The sequence below is a fragment of the Borostomias antarcticus genome, assembly GCF_949987555.1.
Source record: "Borostomias antarcticus genome assembly, chromosome: 23".
In the NCBI taxonomy this organism is placed as follows: Eukaryota; Metazoa; Chordata; class Actinopteri; order Stomiiformes; family Stomiidae; genus Borostomias; species Borostomias antarcticus.
The window spans coordinates 8,453,292-8,475,137 of record NC_140256.1 but is presented as its reverse complement, the minus strand read 5'-3'; the positions used below and the strand labels follow the sequence as shown (position 1 = coordinate 8,475,137).

General features: G+C 43.2%; 1 protein-coding gene across 1 annotated transcript; it reads left to right on the top strand.

The window, feature by feature from the left end:
• Nucleotides 1-129: 129 nt before the first annotated feature.
• Nucleotides 130-18,524, top strand: LOC311324910 (uncharacterized protein; the record flags this gene model as incomplete). The annotated part of the gene is made up of 23 exons (XM_084457507.1): nucleotides 130-228; nucleotides 545-692; nucleotides 918-1,031; nucleotides 1,352-1,549; nucleotides 1,787-1,917; nucleotides 2,051-2,158; nucleotides 2,274-2,388; nucleotides 2,611-2,797; nucleotides 3,048-3,251; nucleotides 4,394-4,594; nucleotides 4,838-5,032; nucleotides 8,968-9,046; nucleotides 9,282-9,429; nucleotides 10,100-10,219; nucleotides 10,683-10,880; nucleotides 12,028-12,158; nucleotides 15,435-15,542; nucleotides 15,784-15,898; nucleotides 16,013-16,199; nucleotides 16,437-16,640; nucleotides 17,377-17,577; nucleotides 17,773-17,902; nucleotides 18,405-18,524. Exons 1-23 carry the CDS (start codon nucleotides 166-168, stop codon nucleotides 18,522-18,524), a joined length of 3,405 nt encoding a protein of 1,134 aa, XP_084313633.1. The 5' UTR covers nucleotides 130-165.
• Between the last annotated feature and the right edge of the window lie 3,322 nt (nucleotides 18,525-21,846).

Here is a 21,846-nt window from a genome sequence, read left to right as displayed (position 1 = left end):
GATACAGCTCCAACATCAACACTGGCTTATCAGCTGGAGGGATGATTAGAGCACCTGCCACCAGACTCACACATAGGCTACAGTATAAATACTGGTAGAGGAAACACAGAAGCCTACTTTGTGACTGAACTCACGCTACAGTTACCAATTCTGTGGGGGGCTGAGATGTTGGTGTTCCAGACGTTGTTGGCCATTGGCCTGTGGTTGAGCTCGGCTTCAGCTGCCACTGTATGTGCTGTAGGCCTATATCATTCTAGTCATCAAGAGCTGTTGTACTGTAGGCCTATGTATCCTAGACTGATGCTGTTTGTGTCGTCAATACCTGAATGTTACTGATCAGATCAGTATATTCAACAAAATGTAGCCTACAGAAGAAACCATTGAGGACTGCTGTTGCATTTTTATAATAATATATTTAATATTTAATATAATATATAATAATTATTATTTTAGTTATTTTTATGACTCCGCAGTAACTGTAATGCCACATTTAGATAGTGTTGAAGCTACTCAAAGGCATTGTTTTTGGTTGGTTGTTGAGCAGCTTGGTGTGGTGTACACGGAAGGGGGGATGGTGGAGGGCAAGAGCCACTACATGGGCTTCAGGAGATCAGTGGACGTGTTCAAGGGGATCCCATTTGCTGATCGTCCTGTAAGATTTCAGAAGCCAAAACCTCATCCTGGATGGGAAGGTATTTATCTCTTTCTATCTCCTTTTCTTTATTTCTCTCCCTTTCCCTCCTCTGTGCCTCTCTCTCTCTTTTTTCTATCTTCCTTACTGTTGTCTCAATACTCTCTCTCTCCCCCCCTTCTCTCTCCCTTACCCTAATTATCAACATTGTCATGAGTCTGGATGTCTGACTGTGTACTGTAAGCTTGTCCAGACAGTCTGACTGAGTCCTGTTCTTTTCTTGCAGGAGTGCTGCAGGCCAAAAAGTACAGGGATCGTTGTCTGCAGGCAACAAAGTCTGGCACGGAAGGGAGCGAGAACTGTCTCTATCTCAACATCTTTGTCCCTCAGGGACGCGAAGGTTGAAACATTTTTCCGTCAGAACATTAAAGCAGCACCATTCATCAGATCAGTCAGATCCTACATTAATTCTCGCTCTTAAAAAATGTAATGTACTGTAAAATGTGACAGTATCTAGAACCATAAAAAGGTATTTGGTCGTACTTGTGGGACAAAAATAATATTTTCTGGTTATTGCCAAAACCATTCACCAATACATGGTTCCACCAAGACACACAGGGTTCTCAAAGGGTTTTCACAGAAGGTTCACTTGGACAACCACAGGAACCTTTTGGAAGCATTTTTCAGCAACTATAACAGTAGTTACTGTCTGTCCTCCAGTCTCCACAGGACTTCCGGTCATGGTCTACATCTACGGTGGCACCTTCCTTCTAGGACTGTCCAATGATGTGAGCTTTCTGGGGAACTCACCGTACGATGGGAAGGAGATGGCTGACAGGGGCAAGGTCATCGTGGTGACGTTCAACTACCGGATCGGCACACTGGGCTTCCTTAGCACCGGAGATGCCAGTATACCAGGTTAGGCATAGAGCTGTGTTTTTAAGATTGATTGGATTATTAATTGAAGTAATTATTAATTGATTGATTTATTGATAGGTTGGTTAGTTGTATTCATTCAACAATTAAATGTCAGCAAGTCAAAGACTTGTTTATATTGTGGAAACCACTGGACTGTGAAGTGCCTGAGTCTGTTTGTTTTTCAGTGATTCTGCGTACAGTGACACAATGGCAGTTGCTTGTTTCTCATGACTACAGGGAATTATGGTCTATGGGACCAGCATGCTGCCATCGCCTGGGTTCACAGAAATATGAAGTCCTTCGGCGGGGACACAGACAATATCACCATCTTCGGCCAATCAGCAGGGGCCGCCAGTGTGAATTACCAGGTACCGAGATCCTGATTAGTCACTTATGACCAAGCAAGGATAGACTAGTTTTGGGGTTGCCCTTTGAATTTAGGTTGATTGGCTCGCTAATGTTAACTCACTTGGCCCTGTGTGTTTTTGTCCTTGTGCCTAGATGCTGTCTCCCTACAACAAGGGTCTGTTCAAGAGAGCCATCTCCCAGAGTGGGGTAGCCCTGAGCCCCTGGGCCCTGCAGACCAAACCCCTGGCTCTGGCCCAGATGGTCTGGTGGTCATTACAGCACTCACTGTCTGCTGAATGGCATGTTAATTATCTCTTGTAATCATGTGCCTTGTATCATGAGATTGGATTGATTTACTGTAATGTTCTGCCCAAAGATTGCTCCGAAGGTGGGCTGTCCGACGAATGAGACGATGGTTACCTGCCTGAGAATCACTGACCCAGTGGTCCTGACCAGGGCTGGCCAGCTGGCTCTCCGCGAGATGGGCAAAGGTCAATTCAGGGACAGGGGACTTTGTTTGATGGAATGCCCAACTGCTGTAAAACTTGTATAAAATACATTTAGTTAGGCTATTCTGAAATCATTTATGTACTCACTCAATCATTCGCTCGCTCATTCATTCATTCATTCATTTATTCATTCATTCATTCATTCATTCATTCATTCATTCATTCATTCATTCATTCATTCATTCATATATCCTCCCCCTCCAGGTCCTGTGTTTAACCAGTTGGAGCACTCTCCAGTGGTGGATGGAGACTTCATCCCTGACCATCCCAGCAAGCTGTTCCGCAACGCCGCTAACATTGACTACCTGGCCGGGGTCAATAACATGGATGGACACCTGTTTGCTAGTGTTGACGTCCCCTCAATCAACAAGAAATATACTAACACCACCCCGTACGTTTCACTGTTCGTGGAGCTCTGAACATATGAGGCTGCAGACACACTCTGGGTGTTTTTTGAGTTCTCAGTAGTTTGATGAGTTGCTCTGTTGATGTCTATTCATTCACAAGGTATTTTTTATCCTTGCCTGAACAGTATGATAAACACCAGAATACTTAACATACTGTACTATCGATAAACTACTAACTAGGTATACTAAAGAGTGCTAGACTGTGATTGTACTGTCCATCTGCCCTGCCTACAGGGAGGAGATCAAGGAGCTATTGGCTGGTCTGACCAGAGAGAAGGGGGCAGGAGCAGTGGAGTCGGCTTACAGCGTGTACTCAGAACCTTGGGGGGCAGAGCCCCAGCAGGAAGTGGTCAAGAAGACGGTGGTAGACATTGAGACTGACTTCCTCTTCCTGGCTCCCACGCAGGACGCCCTCAATCTCCATGCCAAGCATGCCAGGTAAGCTTGTAGATTACCACTCTCTCACCTGCCTGGGGTTTGTATGGGTCTGTTTCCCCCAAAGTAGCTAGATCCATCCATCCATCCATCGTCATCCACTTATCCGGGGCCGGGTCACGGAGGCAGTAGTTCCAGCAGGGGGCCCCAGACATCCCTTTCCCTAGCAACATCAATCAAGTAGCTAGATTGTTAAAAGAAAACAGGCACATTTATACATAAGGGCTATATCTTTTGCTGTCCCTAGATATAATCTTGATAATCCTAATCTAGGCTACTACTATACATAAAAATGTTGTCAACAACACTGCCTAGGAAGGATTAAGAATGGTGTTCTCTCTATCAGGAGACAAGGGCCATTCAGGAAGGATGGTGGTCTGTTATCCCTGTGATGTTGCATGCACGTTTGGTAATAGCTCATTAGTGTCAAGGTCTATTATGAATGTGAATGAAGATTGAGAACAGCACTTCATTTCAGCACTTCACTTCAAGAAGCAAACGTTTCGGGACTACGCCCTTTTTCAGTGCATGGCAAACAAATCATTGTTTGCGATGCACTGAAGAAGGGCGTAGTCCCGAAACGTTTGCTTTCATGGCATTAAAAATATCAACTTGGAGTGCTGTGCTCAATCTTCATTCATATACCATTTAGAAATTAGCACCCAGTTGTTTTCAGTATAAGTCAAGTTGAGTTGAGCGTGTTCTTTTTCTTTTCTATTATGAATGTGCCCTCGGCCTGATGTATCACTGCATGTCTCTTGTTGGAAACTAAATATCTCCCCTGCCACTCTTTATCTGCCTGTCTGCAGCTCTGTCATACATGTTTCCTAAGACATTTAGATATTCAAACCAGAGGTGGGCTCACATCAGTTTTCATTAGATCAAGCTAAATTTGGTTTGAGAATTGTTCAGTTCGTAAGTTCAGTGCGTAACTACTCTTACTCAACACTCCCACTGGCATCACTGGCTCCTTCTAACCCTTACCTTAGCTTAAATCTCACCCTAACTCTAACCCTTCCCTGTGTCTCTCATTGCCCCCACTAGGGGCATGTGCTTCCTCATCAACATGCCAACTTCCCTTTAGCCGGTCACTAACCTTCACCCTAACTAACCATAACACTGCTCATCTCCTCTCTCTCCACAAGGGGCACTGCACTTACCTACTCTTACCTGTTCACCATGCCCACCCGCATGTCAGGGTTCCCCAGCTGGGTGGAGGCAGAGCATGCGGATGACGTCCAATACATTTTCGGAAAACCCTTTGACTCGATTCTGGGCAACTTGCCCCGCCATCGAACCCTCTCTGAATACATGATCGCCTACTGGACCAACTTCGCCAAAACTGGGTAAACATGAAATAATAATCATCATAATAATAATCATAATAATAATTCATTTTAGTATTAAAAAAAAATTCAATGTCAGACAATCTCATGACCATGACCAACTGGCACCTGCATTTGAAACACAAAAAACATGTCAATGTAGGAATCAGGGAATGTTACAATTTCAACATGTCACCATCATTTTTGAGAACTTCAAATACATCTTTCCTCAACCTGTCTGCATCCGCCCCCCAACCCCCACAGTAACCCCAGTAAGACCCCAATAGGAGACAGTGAGGTTCCCGTCAGCTGGCCAGCCTACACCGGCTTTGGACGTCGCTACCTGAGACTCAACCACCGAACCAAATGGTATTCGGTCAAGAGCAACCTGAGGCCCGACAATGTACGATACTGGACCATCACCTACCCTAAGTTGCCGTCTGTCACAGCACAGGAATAGTTGATCTGCCAGCTTCTGAAGCTTTGAATTTCACTGAAATATAATAAAGACTGATTAGCACATAAATGCTTTGTGGTGTTTCATTTAAATGTGTTAAATGAACTTTATTGTTAGGAGCTGAGCATTTTGAGTAGGGAATATACTTACCCTGCTGCAATGCGAAAATATTATGTATGATTGAATCCTGATGAATAAACGAAAACCATGAGAGGGGAAAATGTGAGTCGGTTCGATTTGACAATTTTAATCTATTTGAAAGCCTGAAATCAGTTAATCTCTCCAATACTTGATATGCCATATCAGGCTGTTTGACTTCACTAGACCACCATTGCCTGACCAAAACTGTCCCAAACTCCAGGGTTCTGTAGAGTGCTGTATGTGTTCAAGTGTTCTGTGTTCTGTGTCCATTTTCTTTTGTAGTGTTCTTGGTCGCTTCTCCAGGTGGTGGAGCTGTTTTCTTCTGAATATAAACACTGCTGGTCTCAGTTCTTAGGCTGGTTTCTGCTCCTGGGTATCTATTGATGTTATAGACCAGGACAAGACTTGGTCTTTCCCATTTTCAAATAGATAGCAGTATGTTACAGGGATTTCAGAATCTACTGCTGTGCATCTTGTATGATTTCTAAGGCATATTCAGTAGGCTGTGTCATCACTCCAAAAGTCACAGTTCTCTGCTTTTGCAGAGGAGATCCTAGTACAGGTACTATTACATGTGTACAATAATGTGTCCCTGGTGCCCAGTATTACGTACTATAAGATTACAAAATTAGATACTATACGATTATAAAACAAATGATGAGAATAAGTGATTTAGTGATTATTCTGAATATATTAAAGCTACAAAAATGTGTTAATCACTGAAATATCCATACTGTAGGTTAAAGTAACTCAGACTGTTTTATTCAAAGACATTGTATATACACTCTACCAAAGATGCTTTTAGGCTTCTGCACAACACAAAGTTTTTCTTTCAGTTTCTGGAATCTGAGTACAGTAGGCACCTACAGTATAGAGGGCTCCAAAATTACAGGCACCCCTGACAGGCAATGCACAAAGAATAAAATCAAAAAATCAAAACATAATTATGGGGAAACTCCAAATACCAGCATGTGATAAATACTGTACCATATTAATGTTCCAATGGAACCAACCAAAACCTTTTACTGATTTAATTAAAAATCAATTTCCTCCAAATCAAGGTTTCACAATTAATGACACCCTTAAAGATTATTGTAAATAATATCTACCAAAATAAAGCCAGGTATTATATTCCACTTATTTAAGTTAATCAAATTATATCCATTACATCACTTACTGTTTCACTATAGTATACAAATGAGGTAACACTTTTAAAAAGAGAGATAGTCGTAGACCTTCATAAATCTGGTTATGTAAAAATGCAAAAGGCATGGAACCATTGAACTCAAGAATCACTGTGAAAGAATTGGCCTTGGTGGCATCTTGGGGTCACCAGGTTTCAAAAAGTACCCATCAAGCAAGCGCTTGGAGTTTGCCAAACATCATTAAAATTATGACTGGATGAAGGTTCTCTGGTTACTGTAGATTAGAGCAAAATTGAATGTTTTGGTCAGATAAAGCATTTTTGGTGTGGAAACAGAGATGCATGTAAGGAAAGGCACCTCATACCCACAGTGAACTATGGTGGTGGGTCAGTGATGTTTTGGGACTATTTTAATTCCACAGGTCCAGGTGCATTGATTAAGATTGATGGTATAAAGAATTCCGCCAAGTATCAGGCAATTTTGTCTGATAATCTGATTGCCTCTCTGGGACTTGGCCGTAGGTGGACTATCCAACAAGACAATGACCCAAAGCATACCTCAAGATCCACACAGAAATCTCAGTCACTCAGATTTCAATCCAATTGAAAACCTGTGGGCTGAGTTGAAGAGGGTAAACCCAAGAATATTAAGTATATTGAAAGAATATGCCTAGAGGAATGGTCCAAAATCCCTCCAAATGTCTTTCTTAACCTTGTCAGCCATTACAGGAAAAGACTCTGTGCTTGGTGCTTGCACTAAGTACTCAATGAGGGGTGCCAATAAATTTGAAACCTTGATTTTGTTAAAATTTATTTGACATTAAATAATTATTATGATTTTGGTTGATTCCATTGACACATTAAAGGGGTAGTGTGCTATTTTGGACATTAAGCTCTATTTGTGGTCTGTCTACCATGAATCTGAAACATAGAGACCATAATTCCACAGGCAATCGGTGGAAGTCAATGGAGCATATGTAAATGTGTTGGAAAAACTATGATAAATGTGCTTTTCTGAGACGGGGAGCACAGGGTGTAATCTCATCAGTCTCAGTATGCTCTCCTGTGAAATGTATTGCATTCCGAACATTTTTACATGTTTGGCATGTACAGTAACAGCTTGTCGTTTTCATCCATTGGGGCTCCCAAGCTGCCTTTTTCTCCCAAAATGTGAAATGGTTCTTGCTGTTATAAAGATTCCCGACCCCTGGCCTAGGTCATTAGCTTATGCTGTGTTATTTCACAGAGCTAAAGCCAGTTGACAAACTCTTTGAGAGCTACTGTACATCGGGGGCTGACAAAGATGTCAAATGTTATTTATAATAGGAGTTGATGTAGATTGTATTAACCTTTCGATTCAAAATGGCTTTAACTACTCTGAAATTAAAAAGACTATCTTCATTTTAACCTCGTAGTCATTGGATTTTTTCGAGCACTACAAACACGGTACATTACAGAGCTAAAACAAGACGAAAATGCTGCACTATACTATTAATATATTATTGATTAGTTCATTATAAACTAGTAGTTTATAACGGTCTTTGGGGCTGCAATAATGTCTGCAAATGATTTGTAGACTTTTAGAAAATGTTTAACAAATCATTTGATAAACATGAAAAACAAATAAATTAGGCAATCTTAAAATCATTTACAAATGTTTTACTACATATTAACTAACATTAATTAATGTTAACCACATCATTTACAAGTAATGTTGATAATGTGTTATTAATCAGCTACAGATCATTTGTGAATGTTTAACTAGTATATTTACAAATCATTTATGAATCATTTACACATGTTTATAAATGATCTGTTAATGATTAGTTAATTCTTAACAAATGATTTATAAATGCCTTATGACTGATCATTATTATAAAGTGTTACCGAAAATGCTTCACTATACCAAGACAATCTTATACACACTCTTGTCCTCATTCAAGTGGAACAAAGACTGAAAACTGTGTGTACACAGGTGTGACAGCAGCACCATTCCCTTGTGAATGTGACAGTTGTGACTTACAGTACATACAGTACAGTAGTGCTGTGGTGAGGCTTTACTGAAGACTGATGTACAGATGGTTCACTTACCCTAAAGAAATCTACCTATTGTAAATTGCTTTGGATAAAAGCGTCTGCTAAATTACTAAAATGTAAATGTGATCAGAGTTGTGTATTGAAAACTAAAACGGTATCTTCTCAATCTCTGATTATTAGATATTTATAATGATAGCTTTACTAGGAAAATAGTATAGAGAAATTTGAGTAGAGACCAACTCCAGCTCATTATGTAAACTATTGACCATCTCCAAGATTAGAAGAACAATCAATGAAAAAATAAGAAATATGATGTCATATGATGTAAAACCTCAACAACAGAGAAAGAAGGAGTGTAATAAATTATATGTGTGATCCATAACAGAAATGGATACCAGTTTCCCGCCAGGAAGGCTAGAGTTAAAGTACTTGGCCAGAAACAGAATCCCTTGAAGACAACTGACCAGGCACGGTGATAGAGCTCCGACATTAACACTGGCCTATCAGCTGCAGGGCTGATTAGAGCACCTGCCACCAGACTCACACATACAGTATAAATACTGTGGTAAAGGAAATGGTACAAGGAACTGTAGAACCACGCAACCGTTACTTAAGTCTGTGGGAGGCTGAGATGTTGGTGTTCCAGAAGTTGTTGGCCATCGGCCTATGGTTGAGCTCGGCTTCAGCTGCCAATGTAAGTATATCATTCTAGTCATCAGGAGCTGTTTGTGTTGCCAATTCCTGATCAGATCAGTATGTTCAAGAAGATGTACATAAGAAACCATTGAGGACTCTTTTTTTTTTTTTTTTTTTACAGTTCATACAGTATATAGTTACTCTGCAGTTACTGTAATGTCACATTTAGATAGTCTTGAAGCTACTCAATAAGTTTGGTGTTGGTTGGTTAAGCTTTGCATGTTGTTGAGCAGCTTGGCGTGCTGTACACGGAAGGGGGGATGGTGGAGGGCAAGAGCCACAAGATGGGCTTTAAGAGATCAGTGGACGTGTTCAAGGGGATTCCATTTGCTGATCATCCGATAAGATTTCAGAAGCCAAAACCTCATCCTGGATGGGACGGTATTCATCTCTTTCTATCTCCTTTTCTCTATTTCTCTCCTTTTCCCTCCTCTTTCTTTTTTCTTTCTTTCTTTCTTTTCTTTCAATCTGTCTTTCTTTCTTTCTTAAGTTACTTAATAAAAGTAATCAAGTTGATTTACTGATTATTTTCTCTCAACTGTAATTAGATTACTTTACTTAGTAATTACTTTACTTTTCAGTTACTTTCTAAAACCAGATCATTCCTTACCTGAATCATAGAATTGCTGATATACGGTCAGTTTTGCATCTAGATCATAATAGACACTAGAAAATCTGATCCTTTACCAGCTGATGTCATAAACAGTCAGTTAAGCCATGACTGCAGAGGCCGAATGCACATATCAACCAAATGAAAGGGAGCAAGCACATGCATAAGTAATTCAAAGTAATCCCATTTTTATTAGGTCAGTAATCTGATTACTGAAAGCTCAAATGTAATCCCTTACATTCAAAGTTACTGGAAAAAGTAGTCTAACTACAGTGATCCTTTACTTTTTAGTCTTTTACTCCCAACACTGCTGTTGCCACTCGCTCCCCTCTCCCCATACCTTAATTATCAACATTGTTATGAGTCTGGATGTCTGGCTGTGCTGCTGTGTACTGTAAACTAGACCAGATAGTCTGACTGAGTCCTGTTCCTTTCTGGCAGGAGTGCTGAAGGCAACACAGTACAGGGACCGTTGTCTCCAGGTGACTCTGATGCAGTCTGAGACGCAAGGGAGTGAGGACTGTCTCTACCTCAACGTCTTTGTCCCTCAGGGACGCGAAGGTGAAACATTTGTCTCAACTTTTTATTTTTTATTTTTATTTTTTTATAGCATTTCAATACAAAAACTTTAATGTGTACTGTATTGTACAGTAGGATAGCTCAGTTTTTACAAATATTAACATTGGTCAAATTGGACAGAGAAGATTTAAACTTTTTGTCAGGCAGAAAATAACAGCAGCACCACTCATCCGATCAGTCAGATCCTACATTAATCCTCACTCTTTAAAAATCTGATACAGTACCTAGAACCAACAAAAATGGATCTTTGGTTTTTACATGTGGCAGAATCCTCTGAAAATAATCTTTTTGGCTCTTGCTAGAACCATTCACCAATACATGGTTCCACCAAGATACACAGGGGGTTCTCAAAGAGTTTTTACAGAGGGTTTACTGGGACAGCCAAAAAAAATCTTTTGGAAACCTTTTTCAGCAACCTTTTATAACTGTACTGTCTGTCCTCCAGTCTCCATAGGACTTCCTGTCATGGTCTACCTCTTCGGCGGCGCCTTCCTCCTGGGGGCATCCAATGATGTGAGCTTCCTGGGGAACTCACTGTACGATGGGAAGGAGATGGCTGACAGGGGTAAGGTCATCGTGGTGACGGTCAACTACCGGGTCGGCACACTGGGCTTCCTGAGCACCGGAGATGCCAGTATACCAGGTAGGCATAGAGCTGTGTTTTTAAAGGTGCTATAGAAAACATTTTTATGTAGACAAATCTTTTTTTTTTTATCCTCCACAGAGCTTCTAGAAAGGTGTGGAATAAAAGTATTGCATCCCTCAAATTATTGATTGTGAATTAAACTGACAAAATAAATGTGTTTATCTCTTTCTGAGATATCTGTGCTTTGGCTCCCACCTCTAACAAGGCTTGTGAGCCAATAGTTTTACGATGTGGGTACCTTTATATACATTTATCAAGATAATCGTCGCATTGTTACAAATTAGCAGATATTTTCACAACTATAAAACTCTAAATACAATGAGGAAATGTATAAAGGAGCATGGGCAGCGAGCATTGAGAAATGATTGTGCACGCACCCAGCATGCGCAGGGGTATTTGGATATTCTGTGTTGACGTGGACGGTGCTTGTCTACACTGTGAATAGCTAGCTTACTAGCTAGTAAAACACTAGCTACCTATTATAGTAGCTAGTTGTTCGCTAGTAAGAACGCTAGCTAGTAAGTAAGAATGCTAGTAAGCTAGCTAGTTTAACTCTCTCTTGTTAGCTAGTTTTGCACTAGTGTTGTGTCCATGTCACTCTAAATTTGCAGCCCATTTGGTCATGTTGGTGGTGTTTGACCAAACCAACCCACTCTCAAAAGCACTCGTTAATAAATACTTGAATCGCGTCATTCAAGAACTCAACCAATCCCCAACTTATTTGAACTGTGTTATAGTATCAAAAATATCAGCTTTTTTGTAACAATGATGTGATTATTTAGAAAAATGTTAGTAAATATTAAATAAAAAAATATGATAGAGGGTTGTGGTACCATGCATACCTCTGTGTCAGGAGCAATCAGGAGTAGCCTTGTTATTGTTGTTTTATTTTGTTTTTTAAAATGCTAATAAAAATAAAGATTGATTGGATTATTGATTGAGTGAATTACTAATTGATTGGTTGATTGATTGATTGGTTGATTGGTTAATTGATCAGCTTAATTAATTTGACAAGTACATTTCAGTAAGTCAAATACTTCATATTGTGGAAACCTGCTGACTGTGAAGTGCCTGAGTCTGTTTGTTTCTCAGTGATTCGGTGTACAGTGACACAATGGCAGCTGCTTGTTTCTCATGACTACAGGGAATTATGGTCTATGGGACCAGCATGCTGCCATCGCCTGGGTTCACAGAAATATTAAGGCCTTCGGCGGGGAGACCGACAATATCACCATCTTCGGCCAATCAGCAGGGGCCGCCAGCGTGAATTACCAGGTACTGAGATCCTGATTAGTCACTTATGGGACTACACCTCTCTTACTGAACGATCAGGTGGAGGCCCACCTTCCATGGAGCACAGACATTCTCCACGACTGAGCTCTTGCTCGGTTTTCCACCAAGGCTGAGCCCATCCACCCTCTGGATTAGGAACCCGTGGCACTTTTTAGGATGCACACGCATCCCCGATAGTGCGCAAAAGGTTTACAGAATAGCGATGATACAGATTCATGAGTTGCTCACCAATACTAGATCATCAGTGAAAAGAAGGGCCACAACTGAATGACCTATCCACGTGGCACCCTTGCCTGCTCGTTCGAGTGTGTGGATCAACATCCATAGCCAAGTTGAAAAGGAGAGGCAACATGCAGTCACCCTGTTTGACTTCCACATGCATTTCAATTGCAGGGCAGTTGCCTCCCACTGTCCTGACAGTTGTCACCGCATCCAACATGATCGTCCAACCCCCTCTGTCTCCTACAGCATGTGTTCATGTGATACAGTGTTGAAGACTTTCTCAAAACATAGCAAGTTAATGCAATGCTCTCTACTCCGCTTAATCAACCCCTGCAGGATCATGAGGTTTTTGGAGCAGCCAGGGGAGCACACCAACCGCCGAGCTGCCTCCTTCTCGGGTCCCATGCACCAAGCACCCTTGAACGTATTCAGTCTAGGCCCCTGGCGGAATTGGGGTCGATGCCTTCAAGGTTTTTGTATACCTCAGAGGCCGAGATTAGCGAATCACACCATTTGTTTTTGGCCGTACTGTCGGCGAAGAACTGTCCAAGCCCACATAACGGCCGCATGGTACCCCAACTATCGGAGAACACAGAGGTGACCTCCAATAGCGGGACACCACAAAGCTCTCCTGGATACGTTTGGAGTGAGACCATTTGAGCAACCGCTGGTGTCCGAGATACACGCCCCGCTTTATCACCCATCTCCTTCCGCGGGCCCATGCTCAATACCTAGGGTCGACTTACTATCAGTCAGAATCACTGCAACCCCGAGCAACTGCTGTCACTCGTGTGTCAAAGACTCAACCAGGCTTGGGTCCTGGATAGCACTTATCAAAGAGAATGTGGAAGGGCCGATCTGGAACACAACATCCTCCCCGCCTTCTACCTCGTAGAACACTTAACTCCTGTTATGGGAGGCGGTGCTTCCGCCGGGTGTGACAACCTCCCGATCAAGTCCGTCCAATCGGTGGTCTTATCGGCCAATCCACTTTGCCCAAATGCCCGATCCAGACGTCTTCTTTTCCACACCTGTTCTTTGGTTTCACCTTGGTGAAGCTGAGCCACAATCTGCACTTTGGGACATGGCATGAGATCAAATGGCTGCTGGTGTTGGTCCAGCCGCACTCATGACACTAGAAAAGCAATGGAACCTCCGCATGACAGAATGAAAAGTGTTGTTTTAGATTGCCAATGGTACCAATGACTTTATCACACAGCACGCAGCACAGGTCGAGAACGGTATGGAGCTAGAGAGCATGAGCCTGAGGATTGGGCATCTGTAACAAGATCCCCCCTTTCAGGGGACAGGACTAGCTGGGAGGGAAGGACATCAGTGGTTTGGACTGGGGCTTGGTAACCAGTATCTGACCATAATTCACTGCTCCCAATGGGGGTCGCAAACACGGTCTTACCATCTGAACCGGCCGTCGGGCTTGAGTGTGATGTAATAGTCTGGGACATAATGGGAAGCGGCTTTTGAGCAAGCTCGGTTTAGAGCACTTTCTCCCAAGTCGCAGTCGACTCTCAACGGCCTGTTCCCACCTATGTCCCCCTGCATGAGGAGCCGGGCCGTGTCTCTAGTGCATCCGGCCCCCTCAGAGGGGAGTATCTTGCCCCGTTTGTCACACCCTGCGCGCATCTTAGAAGCCATGGCTCCCGTGACTGGGGGAAACCCCTCAGGAACCAGAGTGGGCTGTGGCAGCCGCATGCTGGGTGGGTGCTCTCTCGCCTCTCCCGTAGGACCCAGCCTTATTTTGCCACCATGTACAGGCAACCTAATCAGCGTCCTCCCAACCGCACCACTGTTAGTTGGAGAGTCTTCTGAGGCCTTTGATTTTTGGGATTGTCTCCATGACAGGCTCTACCTACTGGGCCTTACCACTGTAAATTCCTGCAGTTTCTAATTTTTTTTGTTATCTTCCAAAGAAGCCTTCCTCTTCTTGGAGTAACTCAACCGGAGGAGTTTGTGCCTCGGTTCGCAATCCCAGCCGTTGTTACCAGTGGAGTTGGCTAGTCTGTCACTGGCTGTTCTGTGTTCTACTACCAGACAGCGCACAGAGCCAGGAGCCGCTGGAGAGGTTGGGACACTTTGCTTACCGTACTGACGTGCGTACATCACGGAACGCCAGAGGTGGGATGCTTCGCATAGCAAGCTGATGTATATCCTCGAACGCCAGAGAGGTTGGCCGTTGACTACTCATATTACGGCCATGCCATGCTGGGCTTGGTAGGTTTGGTTTGAGGTTGAGTACTAGCCTAGGCAGCAAGCTCAGTAGCAACCGATCTTAAAGGATAATGTTCGTTTTTGACAACCTGGACCTTATTTACGGCATATTATAAAACATTTGACTCACCGAGATAACTTTGGTGTAATTCAGAGGCCTGTAGAAGAAATTTAAAATCCAGCGCGAGCAAAATATATCCATGTAATGGCGGCGGATGGGGCACTGAGAATGCAGCTTCTAATAAATCTATTTTCTGCCGTGAAACGGTTGTTTTCATCAATCTGTCTTTATGATATGTCTATCGCTAGTTGTGCTTACATAGAGCGAGGGCTTGTTGTGGTTTTTCACATGCCTCTGTAATATGATCTTTAGAAACGTCTTTAGAAACGAAATAGCTTCCCCACTTGCTCCAGCACGCATGCGCACAGCACGCAGACTGGCTATTCTCCGTCTGTAGGCTACACTCGCGGCTCACATTCTACTCTACGATCGGCTTGTTGGTGCCTGGAATATTGTGTGCAATATGGCTGAATGTTTATCAGATTTTGAGGATATAGAAGATGACTTAGAATATGATGGACGCCGATCGTAGCGTAGAGATCAGAATGTGAGCCGCGAGTGTAGCCTACAGACGGAGAATAGCCAGTCTGCGCGCTGTGCGCATGCGTGCTGGAGCAAGTGGGGAAGCTATTTCGTTTCTAAAGATGTTTCTAAAGATCATATTACAGAGGCATGTGAAAAACCACAACAAGCCCTTGATTGGTTTACTAATGTTGACTCACTTGGCCACTCACTTTCCTTGTGCCTAGATGCTGTCTCCCTACAACAAGGGTCTGTTCAAGAGAGCCATCTCCCAGTGTGGGGTAGCCCTGAGCCCCTGGGCCCTGCAGACCAAACCCCTGGCTCTGGCCAAGAAGGTCTGGTGGTCATTACAGCACTCACTGTCTGCGATCTGCTATGGCATAATTAGCCTATGATTACGAACTGTCAACCAATCAGCACTATCTGAAAAAAAGAGCATCAATTCACTTTACTGATAGTGTGATGTGCTTTCTCTCAGTCTGCACATTTAGCTTGATGAATGGCATATTATTAGTTTAATGTAATTCTGTGTCTCGTGTAAAATTGGGTTGAGTTACTGTAACTTCCTGCCCACAGATTGCAACGATGGTGCGTTGTCCTATGGACGAGATGATGGCTACATGCCTGAGAATCACTGACCCAGTGGCCCTGACCATGGCTGGCAAACTAGCTCTCAACGAGATGGGCAAAGGTTAGCTCAGGGACAGGGGATTTTTGCTGGATGGAATTCTCACCTGCTGTAAAACTAACTTAATTCATTCATTCAGTCCTCCCCTTCATTCATTCATATTTCCTCCCCCTCCAGGTCCTGTGTTGTACCTGTTGGAATTCTCTCCAGTGGTGGATGGAGACTTCATCCCTGACCATCCCAGCAAGCTGTTCAACAATACCGCTAACATCGACTACCTGGCCGGCGTCAACAGCATGGACGGACACTTGTTCGCTGGTGTCGACGTCCCCTCAATCAACAAGAAAGACACTCCCACCACCCCGTAAGTTTCACTGTTCATGGAGTTCTGAACATCTGAGGCTGCAGACACACTCTGGATATTTTTGAGTTCTCGCTAGCTTGATGAGTTGCTCCGCTGATGTCTATTCATTCACAAGGTATTTTGCCCCTTGCCTGAGCAGTATGATAAACACCAGAATACCGTTCTATAGATATACTACTAACAAGGTATACTAAAGAGTGCTAGAGTGAGTGTACTGTCCATCTGCCCTGCCTACAGGGAGGAGATCAAGGAGCTATTGGCTGGTCTGACCAGAGAGAAGGGGGCAGGAGCAGTGGAGTCGGCTTACAGCATGTACTCAGAACCTTGGGGGGCAGAGCCCCAGCAGGAAGTGGTCAAGAAGACGGTGGCAGACATTGAGACTGACTTCCTCTTCCTTTCTCCCACCCAGTACGTCCTCAATCTCCATGCCAAGCATGCCAGGTAAGCTTGTAGATGACCACTCTCTCACATGCCTGGGGTTTGTACCAGTATAAGTCTGTTCCCCAAAAGTAGCTACAGTAGATTGTAAAGGACAACATTTATACATAACAGTAATATTTTTAGTCATTCTTACACAATCTTGAATAGTCGAATCTAGACTACAGTAGGCCAACATCAAAGTATTAAGAATGGGTCTCTATCTATCAGGAGACAAGGGCCATTCAGGAAGGATGGTGGTCTGTTATCCCTGTGATGTTGCATGCTCGTTTGGTAATAGCTCATTAGTGTCAAGGTCTATTATGGATGTGCCCTGGGTCTGATGGACTGTAGCTTTGCATGTCCCTTGTTGGAAACTTAATGTCTCTCTCGCCATCTGCAGCTTTGTCACAGAATGTTACCCAAGACATTTAGATATTCAAACCAGTGGTGGGCTCACCTCAGTTTCCATTAGATCAAGTTACTTTTGGTTGAGAGTTGAGTTCGGCGCGTAGCTACTCTTACTTAATCAACACACCCACTGGCATCTCTGGGTCCTTCTAACCCTAAACTTAAACCTAAACCTTACTCTAACCCTAACCCTTTCCTGTGTCTCTACACTGTCCTACTCCTTGCCTCCACTAGGGGCACCTGCTTCCTCATCAACATGCCAACATACTGGATTCCCTTCAGCCGGCCACTAACCTTAACCCTAACTAACCATAACCATAACACTTCTAATCTCCTCTCTCTCCACAAGGGGCACTACACTTACCTACTCCTACCTGTTCAACATGCCCACACGCATCCCAGGGTTCCCCAGCTGGGTGGAGGCAGAGCATGCGGAGGACGTTCAATACGTTTTCGGCAAACCCTTTGACACGCCTCTGGGCTACTTCCCTCGCCATCGCACCCTCTCCGAATACATTATTGCCTACTGGACCAACTTCGCCAAGACTGGGTAAACATAAAATAATAATAATTAGGCTACTTTTATTTATAAAGTACTTCTCATTGTCAAACAATCTCATGACCATGACCAACTGTCACCTGCCTTTGAAACACAACAATCATATCAATGTAGGAATTAGGACATGTTATCGTTTCAACATGTCACCATCATTTTCTAGAACTTCTGGTACATCTCCCCCCACAGTGACCCCAGTACAGGACACAGTGAGGTTCCTGCCAAATGGCCAGCCTACACCAACCATAACCGTGAATACCTGGTCATCAACAACAAAATCACATGGAAATCGGTCAAGAGCAACCTGAGGGTCGACTATGTAAGATACTGGACCATCACCTACCCTCAGTTGCCCTCTGTCACAGCACAGGAATAGTAGATCTGCCAGCTACTGACGCTGTGAATTTCACTGAAATAATTAACAATAAAGACTGATTAGCATGTAAATGCTTTGTGATGTTTCATTTAACTGTGTTAAATTAACTCTATTGTTCGGTGCAGAGCACTATGAGTGGGGAATATACTTACTTTGCTGCAATGAGAATACTATGCAGTATTGATCCCCGATGAATAAATGACAAACCATGAGAGGGGAAAAATGTGAGTCGGTTTGATTTGACAGTTTTAAGCTATTTGAAACCCTGAAATCAGTTAATCTCTCCTATACTTTCTATGCCACATCAGGCTGTCTGACTTGACTAGACCACCATTCCCTGTCAGTTGTGCCTGACCAAGACTGTCCCAAACTCCAGGGTTCTGTAGAGTGCTGTCTGTGTTCAAGTGTTCTGTGTCCGTTTTCTAGTCTTCTTGGTCTTCTCCAGGTGGTGGAGCTGTTTTCTTCTGAATACAAACACTGCTGGTCTCAGTTCTTGGGCTGGTTTCTGCTCCTGGATAATGGTTTTAGTTCAGGACTAGACTGGGTCTCTGCCCTTTTCAAATAGACAGTAGTCAGTCCCTCGTTAAAAGGTACTACTGAATCAATATACAAAATCTATTAGTGTAGTAGTGGCTATGTAGTGACATGTAGGAATGGTGCATTGAATCTGTAGTTAATGTACTACTCATGACACACCAGTAGAGTTGTGTAGCAAAACAGTAGCGTTTCCAGTAGTAATTGAGCAGACTTTTGCTACTTAGTGCTAGTAGTGAAAAAAAACTGTCAAAACACTACTTTACTATACATAGATTTAAACACTAGCAAGACTACACATATTTCAAGTTGTGATCAATAGTGTTGTTTACTATTGGGTATTGCTTATTTTCAAAACGTTTACCTGTTGCTCTGCATAAACTTCAAAGCAAAACATTTCTTTATCAACATTGAATGAAAACTAAATAGAGATGTGAACCAGAGCAGTTTCAGCAAAGAAATGAAAGAGGGCGTAACACCCAAAACAGTTCATCATGAAACTGGCAGTTAAGAATAAGTAAAAATTATTATTTGTCTTGTCTCGTGAGGTTAACATAACTGTAATGTTACAGGGATTTCAGAATCTACTGATGTGCATATTGTATGATTTCTAAGCCATATTCAGTAGGCTATGTCACCACTCCAGGAGGTGGAGGAGAGCCTAGTAAAGGTGTATGATAATGTGGCCCTGGTGCACAGTAGGCTATTACACACTTTTTTGAGTTTACAAGATTACAAAACCATGACAAGAATAAACAATTTAGTGATTATTCTGAATAAATGAAAGCTGCAATTTCATCACTGAAATATTCATAGGTTAAAGTAGCTTCCTGTTTTAAGACATATATTTGGAGTGACATATTTGTGTCAAGTCATTAGTGTTACTGTATGTCTCCCTGTAGTGTAGGGCAGTGCAGCACACAGGGCTTCAATTTTGTATGTACTGTATACTCTGCCCATGATGCTTTTAGGCTTCTGCACAGCACAAAGATTTTCTTCCGGTTTTGAAGTTCTGGAATCTCAGTATGTCATAAATGATAAAGAGAACATTCGCATGAGCCGGCCTCCTGAGGGGTAATGGGACTACAGTACTGCAGGTCTAGAGGTTTGACCCCATGTGTCTCTTACCTAGTTAGGGGAGTTGTGAGCACAGATGCATACACAAACTTTCTCTCTCCCTCTCTCTCTCTCACACACACACACAAACACATACACACACACACACACACACATTAAGTACATGTACGAACGCATACACCACCCCCCCACACACACACACACATACACACACACTCGCAGGAACACACACAAGTCTCTTAGCAAAGGACTGCCCGTGAGACTTTCTAATTAGGGGCACTTAAGCAGAATTAAACAGACATTCAGGGTTAATTTATCTTCGTGGTGGCAGCCTATCCATTATGCATACAGGGAACTACAGTGTGCCACAAATAAAGGAAACCAAGTGCATCTCTGGAAAACATGGCCTTACTGTTCACGCTCCATTTACGCCATGCATGATCTGCATTTGTTTCCTCCTACTTTCAATTTTACTTCCTGAAAAAAAACTGCTTCACCTGAGATTAATAAATCAATAGATCTGTTATTGATATCAACCAGACAATTACAGCAATTACAGTAATCTTGTACTGTTAATGCTCTGTGTCACTACACTAGATACGGTTTTCAGACTAGCCGGTAAATAGGCTGTAATCCTTCTACTCGCATCCTGACAAGCTGATCCTGCGTGACAGTGCCAGCAGAGGCCCAGTTACTGTAGGGAGGGTTGCTGCATTAGTGGAAGGCCAGGCAGGCAGTGAGGCTGGGAGCCTGGGGGTCTAAGGGCAGAGCGTGGACTCAGCTGCCATGTCCTTTTACTCCCTGGTCATGGATCCCAGAGGTCAGTGTGTGTGTGTGTGTGTGTGTGTGTGTGTGTGTGTGTGTGTGGAGGCCGCTGCTGCCAGGCTGTACTGTCTAATGGTCCTGGCCCATCCATGAGCAGGGCAGGGCTCTGGTGGTACGAACCGTCATCCCTCAGCAGAGGGAGTATAATCAGGTGGAAACAACAGCAGAGTACTCTGTCCTGTAAAAAGGATGTGTGGGGAGGCCTACTATTCAACTAAATAAGAAATAGGCTACATGAGTGGAGTGCACTCTGTGTGGGTGGGGGGCAGTGGAGGGGACCCTTTTCATCAAAGTGGTGTTTGGAACCTTAGAGGTTTCTTTACCTCCGTCCCATCGACAGTGCAGGGCGAGAGGTAATGTTTTTGGTGGCGTGCATGTGTGCGTGTGTTTGTCTGTTAGCAGGATTACCCAAAAACTACTCGACCGATTTTCACAAAACTCGGTGGAGGGGTGTAGCATAAGCCAATTTACAATTACATTTTCAATTTTGGAGTGGATTGGAATCATGGGTCGGGTCCACAGGTTGCCCAAACACAGCTGGTCTGCCCATTCACTTCCATTCATTTTTTGGACTATGATTATGCAAAAACTACCAAATTGATTTTTATGAAACTCGGTGAAGGGGTGTATTATGGGCCACCTTAGTGTAGAACCCATTACATTTTGGAGCAGATCCGAATCATGGGCCAGATCCATGAATGAAAACAAAACTGAACAAAGCCAGCTCCCTGTGTGTGGGTGGACTGGGGTGTGCAGGGGTAGAGCCCAGAGTGCACCGCATTGCCCCCCGCCAGCTGTGACCGCAGGCGAGCCACAGAGCTGGCCAAATAAAGCCACCCATTCACCTGGAGTCATTTTATTTTTTGGACTAGGATTACACAAAATGAAAACAAAACCTAGAACGAAGCCAGCTACCTGCGTGAGGGTACTAGAGACACGGGGTGTGGACTGGTGTGTGTGGGGGGAGATCCAGGAGTGCACCGTCCTTCCTCCTGCTGGCTGTGACCCGAGGGGGGCACCACAGAGCCTGCCAAATACAGCCACCCATTCACCTCCATTCATTTTTTGGTCTAGGATTACACAAAAACTACCAGACTGCTTTTCATGAAACTCAGTGGAGGGGTGTAGCATGGACCAATTTAGAACTCATTCAATTTTGGCATGCAGAGCCACGAAATGCATTCAGGGGCGGTCTGTGCTCTCTGAGCACCATTTCTAGTTCTGATCTGAAAAGGGTTCTAACCTGAAAGAGGTTATGTCTAGAAACTTTTTTCTATTGTTACAAAGGGTTCTATAAAGTTATTTTTAAAATTCCACTAAGACTGCATGTAAAGCAACCTGTATTTACCATAGTTGCTTGAGAGAGGAGGAGGCACATAGGCTATTGGTGGCTAATTTTGAAATTCGTTTCAAGCTTTCTGTGGTTCAATTGACGTTGTTATTCTTAACTA